The sequence below is a fragment of the Emydura macquarii genome, unplaced genomic scaffold (genome assembly GCF_026122565.2).
Source record: "Emydura macquarii macquarii isolate MOO-44397 ecotype Brisbane River unplaced genomic scaffold, CSIRO-AGI_Emac_v2 contig_2676, whole genome shotgun sequence".
NCBI classification, from domain to species: Eukaryota; Metazoa; Chordata; order Testudines; family Chelidae; genus Emydura; species Emydura macquarii.
The window spans coordinates 43,974,233-43,998,190 of NW_027132813.1; the positions used below are offsets into that span (position 1 = coordinate 43,974,233).

The following is a 23,958-nucleotide window of genomic DNA, read 5'->3' on the forward strand; positions in this document are numbered from 1 at the left end:
CACAAGCCAATAATGTGCTTTCACAAAGAAGAAGAAGAAACAAAAACAAACCAAAACTCTGAAGTTCCAATTGCATTGCCTGTGCTGAATTTAGTGCTGGAGGAAAACATTAACAAGATAATGAGAAACAGGCCGACCTTGTGGATTCCCTGTAGGTAACTGGTATATTTGCTAGGCAGTCCTTTAAATAGCAAGGCCAAAAGTTCCACACGTTGGTGCCGAGAGCTACTTAGGGCACCTAAATCTAATTTAATTGGTACTGTGGCCCCGCAGCTCCTATTGGAATGTCTGGGATTTACTGAGCATCGTTGAAAAATCAGGCCAGTAACTCCCAGGCATTCCAATCGGAGCTGCAGGGGCACAGTATCAATAAAAATCCGGCCGTTTGGTTAGGTGGTCAAGTTTACATCCCCAGGTATCTTTTTCCTAGCATAGAGAAGGTTGATATCTAAACTTGTCGAGACATTTCCTAGTGAAAGCTGCAAAGCACAGTGTAGAATATGAAACCTGCTGGAGACAGTGCTCAAGCTGTGCCGAAACGCTCCAGAATGCTGTTCTCCCCCCACCCCCTGCCCCGCCCCGCCTATTTATTTATTTAAAGGAGTTGGAGCATGGTTCGGTACTTCTAATGGTGCCAGGTGAGGCGGCTCCTTTCTCTTCCCAGCTGCAGCGTCCTCTGAGCCAGCAGGTGCCGATGCTGAGCCTAGGTGGGGTGGGCCAGCAGGTCAGCTGGAGGAAGCCAGGGACGCTGCAACCAGGACCAGACAGGTAAGTGTGGGGGCCTGAGCTGCCAGGAGCCCAGGATGGAGCTAGAGTTGGGCAGCAGGACCACCTGGATAGCGGAGCCCTCTGTGGGAGGAGGAGGAACCTGGCACAGGTAGGAGGAGGTGGGGATGAGACGGACTTTATGAAGAGTCACTCCCTGCTCTCCCAGGCCTCCCTCAGCTCCCCCATCTTTCTCTCAGCTTCCCCCACTACCTCTCAGCACCCCTCTACTCCTCCCTGCGGTCCAGCACTTCTGTTTTTGACTCCAGCAGTGGCTGGAGACAGCTTCAGCTCTACCTTTTACACTGACGGAGACTTGCTAACACGTTCATGTTTACTTGTTGGCAGGATACCAAATGTTTTTCAGTGAGTCAATGTAACAGCGCCTGCCCCAACCAGCTGAAAATTTAGTTACATTCTCTTCTGCTGCTAGGGGAGTGAAAGGAGTTGGGAGGAAAGAGACAAATATGGAAATAAAGGTCCAAAAAAACCTTAGAAAGTTGGGTTGGCTGGCAAGCTCCAGTTAAGCAGTTGCCACCAGCATAGAGAACCATGGAATAACAAAAAACATGTGAAAACATGGTCATTACTGGGTTAATTGTATCATGCTAAAATGAACACTCTTTTGATTATATTTTATTTAGCATATGTACTTAGCTAGCTACTATTCTCTTTAAATGAAAGATCTTCAAATAAGCATTTCAGCATGTAATTTTATTCCATTGCATTACAGGTTTCAAAAATATGACCAGAAAACTCTCAGAACACAAAAACTGTGTGGTTAATGTAGCCTATTTATCTTCCATCCCTCGCCAGTGAACTTCATCCTGGTTTTGTTACTGGTGCATAGTAATACAAACCAATGACTTGCAGAACTTCAAAACAGCCTCAGGCTTTTTTACAATAATTTATTCTAAGGACTTTGCCTTAACTGCAGTAGTACATGCAGAATAAGAAATGCCCTAGAATCCTTACAAGGCAATAATTCACTGCAGAGGCTCTGCTGGCAGTGTAAACAGTAGACGCTGAGCTTTCCTCTTGTCATTTTAAAAATATCTGCAGACTCGAGGAGTGTATTATATTTTCCTTGCTGATCCTCAGGTGTCTATTATATGACATAATACATTCTTTCAAGTTTGCCACCGTTTGATGCTAGATGGTAATAAATACCTGAGAATATAACTGGGAAATGGTGACCTCTTCTGGATTTAACCCATTGTTGTTCAGGTTTGAGGGGGAGGGGGAAAAGAGCAACAATCAAATTACTTCTGCGTTGTGTAGTCAGTGTATTTCCTGCAGTGGCTAGCAAATAGCATGTAACATCCTGAGGTGGATGGGCGTGCGTGTATGAGAGAGTAACTTCCATACACTCTTGTAGAGTGACTTTAAAAATCTTCTCTCCAGCACTGCTGGCATTTGTATAGTCCCTTTGCAACATCTGATCTCACACTGAGGACTTCATACCTATTGTAGGTCTTTCACTTCCTTTACTTTCCGAATTGTGAAGCTAACCGTGGCTAAGTGTTGGTGAAACACATACTGTAGTGTGGATGCACCTTACTGCTCTCAGTGGTGTAATTACACAGCTCCAATGCATCACCCTCAGTGCTGCATCATTGTGTTACAATGCTTCGAACAATACAAACAGAAATCAGGGTTTAAATAAAAGCAGGCCTGAATCTTGCATGCCAATAGTTTTGGGGGACCAATTTTGATTTCATGAAAACCTTTATAACAGCACCCCAAAATGTGGGTGTGTAAACATGGATTAATATGTATAAGCAGAGGCCAAGTTGAGGATCCTCTGAAAATGTGGCTGAAGCTGAAATGGCATCCTTAATATTTCATCCTGCTGTGTACAGGCATTGCCTCGCAGGGCCAAACCTGCTGCTTTTGATAATTTTCCAATTTGTAGGCAAAATGGACAGAGAGAGAGAGAGAGAGAGAGAGAGAGAGAGACAGCATTTTAGCCTTAATTCTGGACTTGCTGGTTTGTAAAGGACAGGAGCTTTGTGATTATTAATGTCTTTTAAAACAAAAAAGAAAAATCCCTTGAGTCAAACTGCAATAGCTCTTTCTAACATCTAGGTATAAGACCATGTTTCAGATCTCGTCCAAAAACCACTTTGCATGTCATTGGTGTGATACTTTATAAGGCATATTATTAACAAATATGGAGCCATTATTCCTGACATTAAGGCAAGTATATACATTAAAAGTATTGCAATGTATGGACTTATTTTCAAATAATAGTAATATGTCTGAAAAAAGCAAATGCGTTCTAGGGGAAGCGAATGCACGTTTCTTTGGGCAAAAGCTTCTGTATTGTGAAATATTGAATATTTTGGGGGGCAAGAAGTAGTTGCACCAACAACATAGTTCTATTTTTTTACGCTGCCACATATAAAATAAAATTTCATAAGTGACCTTCAGAATTGGAACACCATTTTGTAACAGAACTGCTACCCAGCTGGGGCCCAAATGTGATGCTGGGCTTTACCTGTGTATGGTGATACTCTCCAAAACCAGTACTCTGTCCTCTGGTGCAATGACCTTTCTAATAACAATTCAGGTTCTCTCATTTAAAAACAACAACTGTTTGTTAACCAAACCTGGGCAGTTCGGCTTATCGCATGTCCTCGACTCAGTGGCTGTGCAGGCATATCCACAGGACCTGGTTCGTTTCTGATTGCCGCTCCCGCAGGTTACGCTACAAATGGACCATGGGCTCCAGTCTCCCTCTCCATCAATGTAGTCTATACAAGAACAAAGATGAGGAAGGAAATGAAAAACAAAAAGTCTACTACCAAAAACTACTGTATAGATGGTGGCTTTTATTAAGTAGGCATAGCAAGAATGGAATCCAGATGTCTCTACCTGAAACCTGGGCTGAGTGCCAGCCATAAGCTTGCTGTTTAAATAGTTTTCACACTTGACTCTCCTCAGGGAAATGCATGCAACACATTATTTGAAAAAAATATTTCCTCTCTCTTTTGACCTTCTGGCAGCCGAGAATCTTCAGCTGTAAAGCTGGGTCATGAACTAACAGAACATCTATTCAGACTTTATTTTTCCATAGGTAGGAATATGCCTTCTGATCACAAACTGATCAGACATGTAATAAAAACATTTTCTTTAACCCCACAGCCCCCAACAAAACCCCAAAACATATCTATAGCACACACAGGTATTCAAAACTTCATTGGATTGTAGGACAGAATGCAAGTTGGATTCTTTTTGGGTAGTTGACTGTATGTGGAAATATTTCAGCTTCGTTCTTTAATCCCCCACACATCAGAGCAAGAGAGCTGGTTTATATAAGAAGTCACTGATGTAGTGAATTACACGCTTTTCTCAAACCCATGATAATAAACATTTTATAGCGCTGGCTAAATCACTAATGGTTGTCAGTGAGGGCCTAATCCTACACCACTAAAAGCTCTTTGGGTCAGGAACCAGCATTTTGTTCTATAATGACCTGGGCTTCTAAGCCCTAGCACAGTGCAAATAATATGAACACGATTAGGCCCAAATTGAGGAAAATATTCCACTAACTACTCTGGGAAGCCCAGAGCACAGAATGTACTTGCCACTTCAGTGTTACACCTTTGCTAGAAGACCTATCGAGCTCCTATCTCTCACTGTGAAAGGCCTGGGCTAGTGCATGGTTTTCTGTTAGGGTTAGAGGTGTCTATTTTTTAACATGGTTTGTTTTATTGCCAGTGTGGACAGAAAACATGGATAACAAACCCTGTTAAATATGGGTGTTTTAGCCTAGAGACTCTGCACTGGGAATAGAAATCTTTTAACACTGATGCCCTTAACACTGATGGCAGAGAACTGTACATCTTTTAGTAGCACTAAAATTTGTCCACAAATCATTACAGGTGCAAGAAGAAGGGACAGACTTTAAAATTCTGGCCCACAATATTCTATACTTATGTACATATTTAAATATACAATTCAGCAAAAAAGCTCTTTCTAAATAAAGGCTCTAGACTCAAACCTAACCAAAACAAGGGAAATTAAGGCTGAAACACTCTGGATGTAGGTGATGCAACATAAATGACAGGGAATAAAACCACTGCTTTGAAATCCTGCTCTACCTAAAACATTAAGAATGTATTGATTTACAGCTTGATCTGCAGATGCTCTGAGCCACCTGCAACTCCTATGGTATGCATGCTAGGTCACCTCCCAGAAGTCATCCCACATGTGCAGCTAAGACCAACGTGATGGTAAGTAAATAATTCCTCATTTCTATTTTCAGCAACTGTTTCACCCAGCAAGCTGGGAACAATTGTTTGCTCCATGATCCATAAGGAACAGAATTACACATGCAAATGCAAACACAGAATGTTCCTGCTATCCATGTCACTCCCCACACGTGAGTCAACATAACTTGCCTTATTTATATCTCAACCAAACCCCAACACACAGTAGGTCTCGCTCATTTATCTTCCAGTTATATTTTGGCTTCCAAATCACTGCACATGGTTCTAAATTTGTACTTACCCTGACACTAAAAATAAATGAGATTTTGCTTCCTTTGTTTAAAAAAAAGTACACTTATGACTAAAAAAACTTCTTGTAGGATAACTGGTATAATTTTCAAGATTACAGACTTACAAGTGGAATGTGGCTGCCACAGTCTAGTTTGTGCATCTGCACAGATTTGTATTTAAAAGCTGATGAACAAAAGCCACATGTTGGAAAAATTCTATTTTGCTTGGCCTACTTTCAGCGATGCCTCATCATTCTCATTTCCCCCAAACTAGTTTTACAATCCCAAGGTGCCCATAAGAGGTCTGGAATGCGAACTCACCATACTCCGGCTGCTCCTTGGATTCAAACGTCCGGTGGTCGGGCACATGCCTATCCCACTCACCGAGAGGACTTAGGAAGTTGCTATCTTCAGTGGTGCTGTCGTGTTTGTAGTCCTGGTCACCGCTACTCATGCGGGTCAAAGTAGATGACCTCTGCCACCAGTTCCTCCAGTCAGGGGATGGGACTGGCCAGCTAGGCTTGGTGCTCTCTTTGTGCAGATCCTTTTCTGGTTCAGCATCAGGACCATCAACAACTTCGATGGTAACCTAGAGCATTCAAGTGATGTCAGGTCAGTGAGCACGCAAATCCAAAACTCAGTCGTCTCCCCCTAGAGCGTACATTCATTAGTGGGGAAACTTCTCTACAGCAGAGACAAGGGACTGATGTTATCTAGCACCAGGGCCTTGTAATCAATCAGGACTAGCCTGTTATGAACCATATGTGGATTACTATGAGCCCAGAGATATGCAGACACTGAGTGATTCCTTCTGCCACCTCTGCCGAGTCAAATCTTGGAACAAAGGCCAAAAAAAAAAAAAAAATCCTAAACAAAATAAAAACCATGTCTGCATCTTAAACCTTTACAGTGAAACTTACTGTCTTCAGGGGAAACATCATTTAAAAGTTTATGAAGAGGAAAAAGAAAAACCCTCACTTGAAATTGACTGGGCCTGAATATGAAGTGAATGTGAAATGTACCAGTTCAGAACAGTAGCCTTTTACATGCAGCGCTTTGTTGTTGGCTTTGCATAGGTGCAAATAACTGCAAGGCAGTGCAGAATCAGCTACATTCCCTTTTCTTGTTGAATATCTCCTCAAGTGTTTGAAATTACGTTGGCCTGGTGACTGGCTGAGAAGAGGATTTGAGCCCTAGTAGATTCTCCTGTAGACAGTTGCAACATTGTAATATTTAGGGCAGGCACTGGCGTGTGAAACCATAGTGTAGATGGCCACAGATTCATAATGTTCCTTTTTTACCGTGAAATATCTTTTATATCCAAGGTTACCATGGGAATTTTAATCATAAATGACTCCACCAACATTCTTTCAACAAAATATAATACATTTTATATCACTATTCATTAGAGAAGCTTTTTTCATTTTTTGTCAATTGTCACAACAACCCTCTGAAATAGATTTGATTAGCCCTACTTTAGAGAGGGGTAAGAGGAGGTACATTTAAATCACTTGTCTAACTTCATATCAACCAGGAATAGAACCCACCAGCCACGATTCAAGCTTCTCTGCTCAAATCCCTAGACCACACACACATTTATGCATACAAATATATGTGTATAATACTGTGTAGTAATTATAACACACCCTTTTGCTGCTTTTCAAAGTATAAAAATAAATGTTGTGCATGCACATATATGCATATTTAGGCAGACATAGGCACTAGCAATCAGGAATCTAGGGACCCTGTGTCATGGAAATACGGTGTGACCATAGACAAATAAATTATGGGTCAGAGTCACTGGTATGGTCTGGCTGCTTTGTGCTACTCCAGTAATGCAATGCAGCTGTAAACCCAGTTCAATTGCTGAGTAAGCTGGACTTTTGGGCTGGCCAAAGCAGCCAATGTGTAGAGGCAGCTCTGTCATATATATCTAATGTATAAAATGTGTGTGGGTAAGTACATGTATATATTTTATACAGATACACTTACATGTTACATAAGTCTTTTGGACAAAACTTTCTTATAAATTAGACAAAGTACAATAGCCTGTTATGCTGTGGACATGAAGGCAGTTGGATAAGAGTTCACAGTTTCACAAAATCGGTGTTAATGAAATCATGGTTTACCCAAACACACTCACTTTCTCACTCTGGCAAATAAAACCCCATGTACTTTCTATGTTCGTCCAGCTACCTGTGAGCTGTAGAGGACCTTACACAGGAAGTGGAATGGGTCCAACTGCTCAGTGGTGCAGAATGCAGTTGTGTACTTACAAGACACTTCCTTTTTGGAGAAACAAGGCATTGCATTTACACACTGCTTCACCTTTGACTACAGACAGAACAAGTGAAACGAAAAGACTAGGAGGCTATTAGGAAGTCCCACTGGGATTGCATAGAAAGAAGCAATACAAATATGCAATTGCTGTAACAAAATAAGTCCCTGGGTAGGAGAGAAATAAAAATATGTTGGACAGTTTTGTCTTGCATTCATTTTAATGGCAGAATCAAAATGATTACTCCAACAGAACATTCACTGCAATTTCTACACACTGAGAATTAAAATAGATTTCATATGCGTGAAACTGTAAGTGTCAGTTCATGGGCTTAGAACTGCTGTATGGATCCAAGCAAAATAGTGTAGTGCATCCAATAAGTGGCAGTAAACATGGTACTTTGTAGCAGTTTAAAGAAAATTTGCTATGCTTGGAGGGTCTCTATCACTGGCTGAATGTCAGTTGGATTTTTTTAAAAAACCATATTAACTTTAAAAGCAAAAACTAAACGAAAGGAAACAAAAGTCTTTCTAAAAGAGAGCATTTCACAATCGGTGCCTTTCTTTGCTATTTTTAAATTGTAATAACGTTTATCAGGATAAACTCTTTGGGTATTTCAAGCAGATATAATCTGAAATTCCGTAAGAATCTAATTAAAAAAAGATTACTCAGAATGCTAAATTATTTTAAGATAGTATAAAAGATATTTGAACTGTCAGTTACCCCTGCTATATTTTTAATGTGTTCATCAGCAGGCATTCTTATTACAGGGTACTTTAAAGCAATAAGGAGTGCACATCTCAATGTAAGTAGCATTAATTTCTTCTTAAAGTTGGATTAAAATACAAACAAGTCCGCTTCTACCAAGTATTAAATAATTCTGTTATTCTCTCTGATGAGCCTAATGAAAATGGATTTAGTCACCCACCATTCTGCTGCAGTTTTCCCAAACACACCATTCTAATGCACACTGCAAGCTCTTAAAACCATCTGATTCAAAAGGATTATTAATAAAGTGTGTACTATAGACTTCCACAGGGATTTCACTTCTCCAACTCTGGAGTCCAAGTGCTTCTAACATGCCCATCCTTGCAGAATGTAGCTGTCAGACTGTAAATTCAATTAATTTTTTAAAAGAAAGTTTGGGTGTTATGAAACTTGACAAAGAATCAGGTTCCCATAGGAGGACAAAATGTCCCTGCCTGCCAAATCAGAAGAATTTTCCCCTTACCAGTTGCTTCATGGGTCAGTTACCATCAGCCTTTTCTGCTGTACTCCCGTGGTGCTTGTATTGCAATGGGGAGCAGTGGACACAACCGCACAGCACCTTTAATGGTGCACAGAGGTGGGACACTTTGACTTACAACTCAAGGGGGAGGGGGAGAGCTGTCATTCATATGAAAGTTGGGTATCAGGTTCCAAGTTTCAGCACCCCTTCAGAGCTGGGTAGCATTTGATGGGTTGTAATGGGTTGGAAGAGAGGAAACCTCAGAAATAGAAAAGAAATAGGTGGACACATCCCCTTCACATGACTTTGCTCTTGTTTCTCACGGGAAGGAAGGAAGGAAGGAAGTGATTCTGTTTTACACTGAGTAACCCTGCCCCACTGGCAGATCTGTATTTGTTACTGACCTGACATGTGCCAAATCAATGAAGACCAACAAAAGGGCTTTTCTGTGAGGAGGAGGAAGAAATCTGTGCTCCCAAAGGAAATACGGCATGGGTTGTAAAAAGCACCTCATATTTTAGAGGACTTCCAATGAATGAGTTTGTTCAAGTGCAAGCTCTGACACCAAACTAAAAAGCAACCACAGTACACTAATAGCGACAGCTGCTCTGGTTCCTCCCTTAAACAACCTCTTGCCTTACCAATATTAAACCACTGTTCAAATGCAGCTTGAAATGATGTAGGGGTTGAAAAATGGGTCAGACATCTACAGGGCTAGGAAATCACAGAAAAGCCATTGAGTCATCCTTCTATTATTTGCAAAGGGCTTTCAGACATCAGAATAGAAGTGAGTGGTGTTACTTTAGCACAACTCTTACTATTTTAAAAAGTATTTGACAACTTTTGCATAGATCTTCTAACTAGAACAGACTGTGTCGTGGCTCTGTTTGTTTCTAGTGTACTGGACCCAATACCTTTATATTCGACAATGGCTTGGTACTTGGTGTAGTTAACTTGGGGCAGGGCTAGTTTTCTGAAGCCTGTGATTATACTCCCCTTAACCCCACGTGCCTCGGAATAACAACAAAAATTGTGGAAGGGCACATAACTATGGCATGATACAGCAATTGCTTTCTTTACTGCTAACCCCAAAGGCAAAGCCTATAAAAGAGGGCTCACAGGAATATCATTTCAAACTGCTTTAATAGACTGACTTTCAGGCCTGTAAAGTGTATTTCTACAATGTATAGGAAAAAAGTCTTCATTTTTAAATGTATTATTATTGGTCTATGTGTATGTCCCAGAAAACACTGGGCAGCAGGACCAAGATTTTCAGAAAGAAAATCCATATTAGGCACCTAAGTAAGTACCCTGAAATTCTGGCCATGTATAAGGCACCTCAGCCTTATATTGAATTAAAAGCCAAAATGAATTTAGAAGCCTAAAGTTAGACCCCTGTTTCTGAAAATCTTGGTCCTGCTGCCCAATATTTTCTGGGAGAGAAGACTTAGTTTCTTGCTAAGTCTAAGCAAGACCCCAGCGTCACTGCTGGCATACCATTGCATGTGTTATCCAATTTTCAGATGCCACATCATCCAGTGAAAAAGGAGCTCCTAATGATAATTATTAATTTGTAAGGGGAAGCCAGGAAAATGTTACCCCTCATTTATCCATTCTCCATTATCCATTCTCCATTGGTATATATAATTGCATATTATTTACCTAAGTCTGCAACTTCAGGCCTTTGTACAGCTCCCCAGCCTACCCTCCTTTAGGAATTCTTGATTATATAACTGGAAGGCTTCTAGTAGTACAAAGCATGTATTCAACATGCAGTCAATATACACATTTACTACCTAGGCCTGTCAAGTACTGGAATGGTGATAGGTCCAAATCAGTAAAAATTTGGAACATTACAACTTGTTTATGAAGTAATGGAGTGTCAGCTTTGAGACATCTTGTTGTTTCCCAATACTAACTAAAGTACATCTTTATCTTTATGCCTGGATGCTTAATAGACAGACATATAAATTGATAATTTTGTACATGGATGGGTATAAAGTGCCAGGAATTTATTTAGAAAGACAACTAGTTATATTAGTACATTGTTTTTATAAGCACATGTTTTAGGCAGATCAATATTTCACTATATTATTTTGGTTAAATATGATTTATTAATGCAAATTTTACTTTGAGACACTAAATTAAATTAAATCCCTAATTTTTTTTCATTCTAACCCTCTGTCTTTAAAGTGCAAGTGACTTGTAATAGATCATTCCAAAACTAAGAAGATTTTGACTAAAAACATGTGTCGGATTTTTGTGGGGAAGAGGGACTTTCTACCCAAGGTGGCTGCTGATAAAAGTATCATTTAATTCTGTTTTCTGCACAGAAGGCCAGATTTTGATCTGCACGTGAGAATCTAATCTAGAATCATTCCACTGTAAACTGTGGAATCAGTTGAGATTGACATTAATGTAACAAATGAGAATCTGACCAGAGTTTCCAAGATACTAACTTCCTGATAGTCCCATTGCCAGTTGGCCTCAGAGTAAAAGAGGTAAAACACTACCCAAAACCAAAGAAAGGAAAATATATATATGTGACAAGAACATGAAAGAAAGACATCTGCAGTGTCATAAGACGGCTACGATTCTACCGCTAGCTCTGTGCAGTCAGTGGAATTCATAGAGGAAATCAGGGAGAATTGGGACAAGTACATCCAGATAGTCTGCATACATTTTGCCTGTCTCTCCACATAACAGCATTATGGGTTGGGATACCACACGGAGGAAGGGTATAAGAAAGTGCAGCTGGCAGTGACTAAAGGTCTGAAGCAAAGCTTAAAGCTGACTTGGTTGTGTTGAGCCATTTCACCTAGCGTGGGAAATATCACAGTCTTAATGAAATGTGTACCTGAATGTTAGGGTTTTGCCCATTGATGTCTGCTTTTGATAGGTCAGGAAAGTTTGGGAGATCCAGAAGGAATGATCTGGGTCCATCTCTTTGTAATGATGTGTGTCCATTTTCCTGCCTGAATCGCTGTTTAGGGAATGGCCTGTGTGCTGCCTGGTGGTCAGGATACTGTCTTCTGTCCTTGGGATTTAATGTGAAGCTGGTTTTGGGAGCAGAATGGCCATCTGCACCAAGCGTGTTCTGGGAAGAAAGGAATACAACCAAATAACACCATTAATAACAACAGTAACAATCAAACACAGCATCAGCTACACTGACCCCTGCCTCCAACTTTTAACTGATGAAGATCATCACATAGACAGAATGTGTGCAGGCAGCAGAATCCCAGGACAACGTTGCTCAGGCAGTCTTTGTACATTCTGCCAGGTGCCTACAAATCCTTACATGCACTCCCCAAAGCTTGGCACCCAAACACATAAGCTATAGGGCTGGAATTTTCCGAAGAGCCTAGGAGCTTGGCATTCAGCTCTCAGGGAATTGTTCAGTTACAATGGTGTAAATCTGCAGTTAGTCCAGATGAGATAAGATTCAATGCTAATTGGGTACCTAGCTCCTAGAAGATCTTTTGACAATCCCAGTCTTCCAGCAGGTCTCTCAACATGAATATGGGCACCTAACTTCAGGCACCCACATCTGAAATGATTGGCCTTCACACCATGACTTGCAAAAATGTGGGTAAAAATTCAAAAGCTGCCTTTGAAAATCATGCCCCCTATGTTTTCAATGACCTAAGACAACGAAAGAGCCTCATTATTGTAAAGTAGTTTGGTTTTGTCCCGCAACCAAATCAAAACAGAAGTACTGAATGCAAAGTTCACACTGGACTTTGCAGGGTTGAAAGATCATCACACTGATGAACTGGACAGGCTCTTACTCATCTGCCTGCAAACTCACTTCTTGACCACAAATATGAGCATGTGGGCAAGGCCCAGCAGCCAGACACCCAGGAAAAAATTCTCTGAAGTAACTCAGAGTCCTCTGCATCTAGTGTCTCATCACCAGCTGTTCTAATCCTCCATGCTTTTCCTCCTTGGCCTTGAACATCTTCCCTTCTGTGGGATCAAATTTTCATGTTTTCTTAATGGTGGGATTGAATTTCACCAAGATTTGGGTCAGCTGTTAATGCTTTTGCTACTGTTGAGTGTGTTTTGGGGTTTTGAAGTGTGCATTAGAGAAGGCTGCCTTCTGGCCAGTAGCAGTGTTGTCACTGCCTTTGACCTAGCCAACAAGATACATTTAGTATCAAAACATTCCCCACCTCAAACATGGCCATGGGTCAGGACTATCCCAGGGACCCAAGGGAAAAAATAGCAATTAAATTGCATCTTCTTATCTAGCTTTAAAAAAAAAAAAAAAGGGCATTGAACAGAGTCAACACTGATTTTGCTTTTGACTCAGAATTTTTAGGGTGGAGCTTCCAGCATGATCGTGTGAGGATCTTTAATTTCCAGTTTGTAAAGAGACAGAAAACCTGGATGGGGGTAAATGTTAGATGTATCTTTTAAAACAAGTATATAATTAAAATGGAATGGCTACATGTGTTTCTACTGTAGCATGTTTTTGGCACTGTTTCTGGTTAAACACAAGCTCTATCTACTTCCCCTGGCTCAAATTAAGCTTGCATACCTTTTGTTAAAATCTCATCTAATAGCTTCAGTGCATTTTCATCTAAATCTTTTTTGTTACTCAAAAGAGCTCTAAATTGAATTTTGAAAGATTTTACAATATAATCTACACACATTAGAGCAAAGCATTCAGTGAATTAAAAAAATTTAAGACAAAACTGGGATCAAGAGAAATCTGCTCTGAAAATAAAAATTAAGCAGATTTTTTTCTTTATAAAAAAAACCAAAAGCAGATTGGGTTGAATTTAATGACCTTTCAGTATTTATGTACCACACCTTGTAATTAGAATGGTTAGAACATGGAAGCATGGTATTTTTTTTAAAAAAAACCACAGGATTATAAACTGAATATTGGGTAGTGTGAGGATTAATGGTTTTAAAACAAAACCTAAACATGGGGGTTAAACTGCCTTGTTCTCCCTGTCTGTGCTGGAGGACTATGGCAAAGCCTGTGGAGACCAGATTATATCCTCCATATTAACCTAGTCATTTAGGGCCTGATCCAAAGCCCACTGGAGTCAATGAGGTGTGGATCAAATTTATCAACTTGACCCAACTCTCAGTGACATAGAATCATAGAATATTAGAGTTGGAAGGGACCTCAGGAGGTCATCTAGTCCAACCCCCTGCTCAAAGCAGGACTAACCTCAGCTATATCATCCCAACCAGGGCTTTGTCAAGCCTCAGCTTAAAAAGAGATTCCACCACCTCCCTAAGTAACCTATTCCAGTGCTTCACCACCCTCCTAGTAAAAAAATTTTTCCTAATGTCCAACCTAGACCTCCCGCCCTGCAACTTGAGACCGTTGCTCCTTGTTCTGTCATCTGTCACCACCGAGAACAGCCTAGCCCCATCCCCCCTGGAACCCCCTTTCAGGTAGTTAAAGGCTGCTATCAAAACCCCCCTCACTCTTCTCTTTTGCAGACTAAACAAGCCCAGTTCCCTCAGCCTCTCCTCATAAGTCCTGTGCTCCAGCCCCCTAATCATTTTTGTTGCCCTCCGCTGCACTCTCTCCAACTTGTCCACATCCTTTTTGTAGTGGGGGGCCCAAAACTGGACACAATATTCTAAATGCGGCCTCACCAATGCCGAATAGAGGGGAATAATCACTTCCCGTGACCTGCTGGCAATGCCCCTCCTAATGCAGCCCAATATGCCATTAGCCTTCCTGACAATCAGGGCACACTGCTGACTCATATCCAGCTTTTTATCCACCATTACCCCCAGGTCCCTTTCTGCAGAGCTGCTGCCCTGGTCGTTGGTCCCCAGTCTATAGCTGTGCATGGGATTCTTCCTTCCTAAGTGGAGGACTCTGCACTTATCTTTGTTGAACCTCATTAGATTTCTTTTGGCCCAATCCTCCAGTTTGTTTAGGTCCTTCTGTATCCTATCCCTACCTTGCAGGGTATCTACCACTCCCCCCAGCTTAGTGTTATCCGCAAACTTGCTGAGGGTGCAATCTACCCCATCCTCCAGATCATTAATAAAGATGTTGAACAAAACCGGCCCCAGGACCGACCCCTGGGGAACTCCGCTTGTGACCGGTTGCCAGCTAGACATGGAGCCACTGATCACTACTCGTTGAGCCCTATGCCCTAGCCAGTTCTCTATCCATTTTATAGTCCATTCATCCAACCCATACTTCTTTAACTTGCTGATAAGAATACCGTGAGAGACCGTATCAAAAGCTTTGCTAAAGTCAAGATATATCACTGATTAAACCCCAATAGACTCTCGGGGTACGTCTTCACTGACGGCGGCAAATTCGCCACTGTCAGATCCATCTATCTGGATTGATTGAGCAATCAGCAAAGACCCACTCAATCGATCTGGAAGTCGACCTGTTAAAACCATCCCCTCAAGTGGCGCAGAACAAGTGAAGACACTGCACACAACGGAAGTTAAGAAGTCGACTGGAGCTATGTAAGCTGCTCTGCGTAGCTTGAGTAACTCCCGTCTACTGCCGCTGAATTTTAAGGTAAATGTAGACCAGGCCTCAGTGGTATGGGATCAAGCCTCTGGTGCAGTACCGTATTTTTCAAAGTCTAGTCCTGAATAGAGATTTTTAGATTACTAGTGCACTCAGACCATCTCCTCTGGTTCCTCCTACACAAGCTCCCTTCCCTTTGCCAGTGACATTCCGTCTCTCCTTTCTCTGCTAGCTGCCATCCTTGGTAGGCAGTATGGCCAAGTGGACAGAGTGCTGGGTTGGGATGGCATTGGATTTTATTCCTGGCTCACCCACTGACCTGCTGGCTGACCTTGGGCAAGTCACTTCATTTTATGTTGCTCAGTTTTCCTATCTCCAAAATAGAGATAATGACACTGACCTCCTCTGAAAACCATGTTGAGAGCTACAAGAAAAGGGCTGGGTATTAACATTATCCAACGTATGGTTCCGTTACCCTTGTCCTATAAGGCATTATGGAGCACTTCAAAAGACTGAAGTCTCATGCTTTCTGGCTTGCTTCCTAATCTTGAAAGTACAGTTTCTAACTCTCAGATGTTTGAGATTAAATATATATAAGTATCTGACAATTACTGCATAAAAGTATTTTTTCCTATTTCCCCCCAATGGTCATATTGCACTTTTGGCTATAAAACACCCACTCTGATGTTGGGGTCTTGATAGGCAGAGCATCTTCCAATTACTCAGCTACTATGGTATTTTTAACTATTGTGTTCTGTTCTCAAATGGAAAGATAGCCAGAATCAGGATTTAGGTTAATAATAATAATAATAATTCAGATGGAGGCTGTCTTGATACATCAAGAAAGATCAGGAATGAGTAAAACCAAAACTTTGAGTTTTCTTCCCACTAATCCTTAAAAGATAAGTTTTGTCCAAAAGAGAAAGACCAAGCTTTTCCCTTCAACAGGGTAAAAGAATAAAAGGTTCTGTTATCTCCATGTGTAATTTTCCTGTAGTGAGATGAAAATATACTCTTAAAAGTTTAAAATACTACAAGTTAACATGTTCTAGAGGGGTAGCTGTGTTAGTCTGTTTTCAGCAAAACAACGAGAGTTCTGTGGCACCGTAAAGACTAACAAATTTATTCGGGCATAAGCTTTCGTGAGCAGAAACTCACTTCGACAGATGCAAGAATGCCAGATGCATCTAATGAAGAGGGTTTCTGCCCATGAAAGCTTATGCCCAAATCAAGTGCCACCGAACTCTCTCTCATTGTTTTACAGGTTACCAGTGATCCAAAAGGTCAGTGACTGGTCTTCATCATAAATTCCTTTAAATGAGCGTTAATTTCCTCCTAAACAAAGAGTGAGCAGAGGACAGAAAGGAGAGAGGGAGGAAGAAAAGTAATCTTTGGTAACACATGAGAAACAAAGAGCCCAACTTTCCTCAGTAAACTCTCTCTCAGGCTAAAGCTTACCTACTGTTATCACACATTAGAGAGGCATAATAAGGGTCATCTGGGGTAACAAGGTCTTCCCACACACTGAATCCTGTCAGTCACAGTGCTAATTATTGAATTAGTGCAAACAGGATAGGGCACATAGAAAGCTGGTATGTAATTTTAATAAACAGATGGTCAAGGTTAGACACCTCCAGCTATGTACATGTTTCTGACAGGCATATCAGTTTAAGGCTTTTGATTTCTGTTAGATAATGACTAACTTACATCAATTTACTAGAGCACTATGATTAAACAATTTCTCAGTCATGTACATCTGGCAAAAAATACTGATTCTATTAAATAAATCCAGACAGATAGAAACCCAATGAAGAAATGTGACATTTTACTGTTTTGGGGCAGGGTATCTGATGCTAACAATGACTTTATTACAAATTAAATATCCACCTTACATTTCATTCTTTCCTGTTTTAAAGGGTTTGTCCTATGGCTTCAGAAGCATCTTAATTTTCTACACTAATGCAACCTGTGTATTTGATCAGAGAGACTACATAGCTGAGAAAATTAGTAAGTGATATACACAGCCTTATCCCTCTGTATATCACTGGTTTAAATTCAACAAGGCTCAGTATTGACTTGGAGCTCTTGTAACAAGGATGTGACACATAGGCCTGCTGGTAAGAGACAAGTATATTTCCACCTAACCTAAATTGGGGTTACAAAAGTTAATACCCCTTCACATGACGGGAGTCAGTGGCTACTATTAGGCTTACTGCCATCCAATAGTTCAGCGCCCGAGGTAAAATAAACTGATAGTTTTAATTCAATCCTTAGCAAAAAGGTGTCCTCATTATAAAATCATCATCAGAGTTATTGGCAAGACCAAAGGCTGAAAGGAAATGGAGACTAGATTCCTTGAGCAGCACAGAGACAATGCAGGTGAGATGAAGGAAAAGGCTTTGAAGATTTAGCCAGCACTGTAATATTTCCTGTTACTCGATAGTTAAGTGGGTTGCAGCTGGGCAGTTCTTTCGGTTTCCTCATTCTTTTTGACATTCAAATAGCTACAGCTGAGAAGAATTCTGGCTTCCAGCTGTGACTTAAGAAGGCTGCACCATTGACTACTTGACAATTAGCTGGTACAGTAGCTCCTGCCTCTCTGACCACCAGACTGGGTTACTGCTGAGAATGAATGCACTGAGCCTTCACATAAGCTCCAGCTGGTCCAAAACCCAGCATCTTGCCTCACAAGCATCACTGGCTGAGGAGAGCACACCACTCTAGTCACTGCTTTGGTTGTGCATGTAACACGCTGTCTGTTTTGAGTTCACAGTCTTCACCTTTAAAACCCTCTGTGGCCTTGGACCAAGCTACCCAAAAGGGACCTCAGGGTATGTCTACATCAGGGGTAGTCAATAGGCAGACTGCGGGTCAAATCCAGACTGCCAAACACTTTTGAATGGACCCAGAAATCACTTTATTTACTTATTATTATCATTTATCTTTTTTATTATTATTTTCTCTGGAGTCTAGACCTTGACTATACCTTGACCAAGAAATGTAGACCTTGACAAAAAACAATTGACTACACCTGGTCTACAGTCTGAGCGCTACAGTGGCACAACTGCAGTGCTGCAACTACTTCTGTCTTCGGGGGTGTCATTAAATTGCAGATCTGGATTCCAGTTACCCTTTCGACTACTGCATTTTGGCCAGAGGTTAATAAAATATGTAGTAGTAACAACTGACTATGCACTGAATATGAAGCGTACCAGCCAGTTGTACTTCAGTAATTTTAGGGAGTATACAGCTACCCAGCGAAGCTTACAGTTAAGGTTGCCTACATGATTTCATTATCAAGGGCCATTTTCAGTTGCTTATTACTTTCGTAAAGATTTACAAATTGGGGCTTTGTGGGATTCAAAGATCAATTTTATTTTTCTGAAAGTTTCATAAAAGATTGTTGAGCCAATTTTCAAGGAGAGGGAAAAATAATTTTTCGGCTTTTTTTTGGTTTATTAAATGTTTTTATTCTACAAAGGAAAACAAAAACTATACAAATTACCATTAAGTTAAAAAGTGCCAGATAAAATTTAATTTAAGGTCATATTCACCATATTGTATACTTTATTATTTGTATTATCATTGTGCCTAGGAGCACTAGTTGTGGACCAATACCCGCCCCCTCCCCCGGTGCTAGGTGCTGTACACACAAGGAACACCCTGCCCCAAAGAGTTTACACATTAATAGGCTTGTTCCCTGCTTTGTTAAAAAAATTAAGAAAAAACACTAAAGAGAAACAAGCCATAGAAAATAAGAGAAAGTTGTTATTTGGAACATAGAGAAAGGGGAAGGATGGTCTAGTACTCTTAGGGTGACCAGATGTCCCATTTTATAGGGACAGTCCTGATATTCAGGGCTTTGTTTTATATAGGCGCTTATAATCCCCAATCTCTTGTCCTGATTTTTCACACTTGCTATCTGGTCACCCTAAGTGCTCTGAGGCCTAGCCGGGGACTTAGGAGATCCCAGTTCAATTCCCTGTTCCACCATAGTCTGCTTGAGTGTTCTTGGGCAAGTCACTTAGTCTCTCTGTGCCTCAGTTCCCCATCCCATACAATGGAAATAACAGTGTTGTAAGGTGCTCAGATCCTACAATAATGGGGGCTATACATAAATACCCTAGATAGTGTTAGAAGGAATCTCACATGGAGCTAGAAAATTGTCATCATGCAACACTGATATCAGTCTGACTGTCCTTAAACTGTTTCACCAGGCCCCTCAGTAAGCTCTGTACAATGCCTAGCACAGTGGGCTCCTGGTCTTATTGGGCCTCTACACCATATTGCAATATAAATGAACAACAACAACAACAACAACAATAGTAATGTTGTCTGTACCCAACGCTATGATAGTTATCAGTCTCCCAGCACTGCCTGTGGAGGAATGATGTGGGTATTGGTTTCCAACTGAAGGATGTTTTTTTTAAGTGGGGTCCTGAAGAAAGAATGAAGACCCTACATTTTGTGGTTATTATTTCTGTACATAATATATTTAGGTTGACCTGTCAGAGACAAGAAAAAATTAGTTATAAAAGTAATCTAGTTTAAAATAGTTGGAATGAACTGGAGAGAAGAATATGAAACCTCTAATTTGCTGGGTTCACTACTCTCCATGTGTTATACTACTGGGTCTAATTGGAAGGCTGGAGTCCTGTCTGAGTATAATAGAGTTTGCGTTCAAAAGCTGACACCTGAGTACTTAGTTTTTGCATGAAAATTATGTCGGAAAGACAAACTTTTCTCTGTCTGACTTGGGTGTTACCAAAGCCAGGTCTACACTATCACGTACATTGGTATACGTTATGTTGCTCAGGGGTGTGAATAAGCCATTCCCTTGAGTTATGTAAGTTACACCGAGCTAAGTGCCGGTGTGGGCAGCGCTATGTTGGTGGGAGAGCTTCTCCTGTCGACATAGCTACTACTTCTCGTGGAGCTGGATTTATTATGCCGACGAGAGAGCTTTCTCCTATCAGCATAAAGCATCTTCACCAGATGCGCTACAGCTTAACTGCAAATATTCAAACTCAACACTCTTCATTGATGAAAGTGTTCACAACTTGCATTCCAAATTTCTTTATGGAAAAGTACAGCTGCCTGGCTCGCTTTGGAAGAAGAGTCGTTTGATACTGCAATCTCTCTGAAGTTAAGAAGTCTCGGAATCAGGAAGATGGGTTTCTTGTATAAATGATGCATCTACTCTAAATTTTTAAGACGGGCCAATATTTTATTTCATTTAGAAGGATTATTCAAACCTTTTACATTTCATAAAGTAATGCTAAGGACTTGCAGATTAATGCCACCTGCTAAAACAATTCTCTTTATCCCATGTGGAATCAGATATTTATAACTATTCAGAATGGGAAAACAACTAAGGGTATGTCTGCACTGTCCAATGGCATTATCAGCAGTGCAGGATCGATTCTGCGGGATCGACTGAGCGGCAGTGGAGACTCACTCAATTGATCCGGAAGTTGATGCCGTGAATCCACCCCTGCACAAAGAGTAATGCTGTGTTGAATGGAGGGTATTTCCCATCAGTGCAGTGGGGACGCCGTGGTAAGTAGAAGTTAGGAAGTCGATGGGAGATACGCAAGCTACTCTATGTAGCTTGTGTATCTCCCATTGACTGTTGCTGAAATCTGCCGGCAGTGTAGACCAGGCCTAAGATTTCTGAGCCCTCTGAAGTATGCACAATATACACTGACTGGAGCATATTGCTAATGGCCTTATGACAAGGCAATGCAAGCAACTCTTTAGAGAGAGACTGTCACACTAAGGGAAGCTAAAGTGTGCCCTTGTTCCCCACATGACAGATAAGGGTGGGATAACAGCTCAGTGCCATGTGTCGGATTCTCAGTAGTAGCAGTTCATTTAGGCTCAGTGTGAGAAAAGAAAGAGCAAGGGCAGAAAGATAGTAAAGTAATTAGTGGCAGCGTAGAGAGCAGGGTACCCCTGTCTCATTCACTGCCAAAGTTGTATGGCATGTGGCAAGCAAGGCAGGGGACCAGTGGAAGAGGAGGAATATTTTCCTGACTTGGCCCACTGTTAGAAAGTAGAGTCTTAAAGCTTGCAGGGTAAGATTAATTCCTAAATCCTAATTCCTAATGAAATTCCATTGGAGGTGATGGAGTTACTCCAAGGATAAATTTGGCCTTCGAAATACAATTTACTGGCATTAGCAGCCAAATGGCTTCAAGCATTCAGTGCAGCTCATGTGTTTAAAGACTGAATTTATCTCAAGAGTATCTGAGAAATAAGTAGTGAGCTGATGGAGTGGTGGTGAAGAAATGAAGATAGATATTTTTCTTTCACCTAACTGTCTGATTCAGAGGCATCTTCCTTGCTCAGTTCATGTAAGATATTCACTTCCTGTCTGCAGTCTACTGAATGCCCCCTGAGTTGTTTGAGATTGAAAATCAAGTCGTGCTTCTTTTATCAGCTCTAGAAAATAGTGAAAGAAAAAAAGGGGGGCTCTTTTAAGAACATTTTATATATAAATGGTGTACATATGACATAAGAAGCCTGCTTCTTTCACATGTTTGTTTCCTCTGTTTCTTCCCCTTGCTCTGGTACTCATGTCAACCTCCCAGAGGCAGAGGGAAGACATAATATCCTCTGTAGCTTGTTCTGAAGTAAGAAAGCTTATTACCATTATGTGTGCAGATCAAGTTATTCTGTTGGAGTTCAGTCACTCATGTGTCTCTTTCCCCTACCCCCAATCCTTTCAAAATGGAGACACTCACATTGTACATCCAGGCTTAAATATACTGCTTACATAATGGGCAAGGGAATAGCTGTGGTATGTGACCTTGACCTCATTACTTCAAGTCTCTGCCTCAGTTTCTCTGTCTAAACTGGGGAGGATGATAGCCGTCCACATCATGTGACTGTTGCACTGATCAATGTCTGTACAGTGCTTTGAATGTGTAGTGCACTAATTATTATTGGCAATTGTTGCTTTCTCACTCCACAAAAAAAAGGGAGGGGGGAAATGGATGGGAGAGGGGCAGGCAAGCAAACTTGCCGTGATTTGGTGGGGTGAGTATTTTCAGTATCCAAGACTCTAGTGACTTGCTCTTTTCAGTTACACACATAGTATTGCCAGAAATGCAGGAAACGTCATGGTTTTCAGATATAACACTTGTCTGCTTTCTTGCTTCCCCATTATTAGCTTTCGACTGTGTGATGAAGTCATCCTGTAGTTTGTGACCAACATGGACTTAACGCTTTCAAGTCACCAAGGAAAACATCTGCCAGATAACACAGCTAGAATCACAGACACTTCTGTAAACCCAGGGTGACTATTTAGTGGCCTGTCAGAGGAAGACATAGATGCAGGCAGTAATAGTTTCTTGGAAACTATAAACAGCTGAAAGCAACATTGAAAACTGTGAATTGTTTTCAAGCAAGGTCATTTTTTCAGCTAGGGAGAGATAAAAACTTCAATTATTGAATGTGGTTTACCTCACTGAAATCGGAGCTTTAGTGACTGAGCGGAATGAACTTGTGAAAGGTCAGCTTAAACCACCACAAGAAGAATTTTAGATGTAGTTATCTATTGTCTTTCAATTACAATGACTATATATGCTGGCCTGTAAAACCCAAACCAATATATTGCATTCAAACAACATTAGTGCTCTGGATTTCCTTGCTTTTGTGGCTTTGATTCTAGCTTTTAGCAGATACTTCCAGTCCGCTGGAACTTGCTTGTTGTGTGTAAAAGATGATGTGGTTTCCAAATAGTGGGATTTTAGATTCCACAGCCAAAATTCAGCCCTAGTGCAATGCCATTGAATCTTGCTCTGTATTGAGATACTGAGACAATTAAAGGCTTGATCCAGTGCCTGTTGAAGTCAAAGGAAGGGTTCCTATTTACTTCAGTAGGTACTGGATCCCAACTCAGGCAGTCTCAGGATGGAGTGCTGGGGTTGGCATCTCTTCTCAGACATGTGAATCATAAGCAACTCCAGTGTAGTGACTGGCACTGGTGTAAAATCCATGTAAACAATTGCAGGATCAGGCCATTGCCTGTTTTGAAAGGAGACTTTCCCAGTAGAGCAAATATGAAAGACCCTCACTATCTGTACAACTGAATGTTTACTTGGAGATTCACCTCAGTAGGGGAGGCTATGTCTGTTAGTGGTATTTTGTCTGGACTTGGATTGTAAGCTCTTTGGAACAGAGACTGTCTTTCTTCTCTGTTTATACAGTGCCTCCCACAATGGGGTACTGGTCTGTTATAATGTAATATAGATCATTAATAATGATCAGAGACTGAACTATCCTCATGCCCTTGGTGATTGTCCCTCAAATCAGGCTTGAGGCACATTAGCGGAGCAGTTGCATTGCTGACTTCATTCTCCAGTGTGGTCAGGACAAGTTCTTGCACAAGTATTAAGAAAAGCTAGCAAAATTAGTACTTCCAAAGAGAATCTGTTGCATTTCACTACCATCAAGTTACAAACAGCAATAAGTGGTCTCCAGTTCAACCATTCCTTTGCATTTTCAACTATGAAGTCAATATGCTTTTGCACACAAAGCTGTTGCTAGCTAATGTTTTAAAGGGGAGTTTTTCAGAGACACAAAGGGCAACTGGATGCCCACCTCCCATTTAGGCCTTTGAGAAAAAATCTTCTCCTTAATTGCAGATAAACTTTGTGCTGTCCCTCCTTCAAGGCCTGCCTGCCTAACAACTCCCAGATTTATCT

General features: G+C 41.0%; 1 protein-coding gene across 1 annotated transcript in view; it reads right to left on the bottom strand.

Moving 5' to 3' along the window:
- ISM1 (isthmin 1) overlaps positions 1-23,958 on the bottom strand; it is a 58,151-nt gene that overhangs the window by 3,098 nt on the left and 31,095 nt on the right. Inside the window, exons 2-4 of the mRNA XM_067564670.1 lie at positions 11,633-11,872; positions 5,591-5,858; positions 3,378-3,521 (exon numbers count right to left, since the gene is read on the bottom strand). Coding sequence (XP_067420771.1) covers positions 3,378-3,521; positions 5,591-5,858; positions 11,633-11,872 — 652 coding nt within the window. The remainder of the gene's footprint in view (positions 1-3,377; positions 3,522-5,590; positions 5,859-11,632; positions 11,873-23,958) is intronic.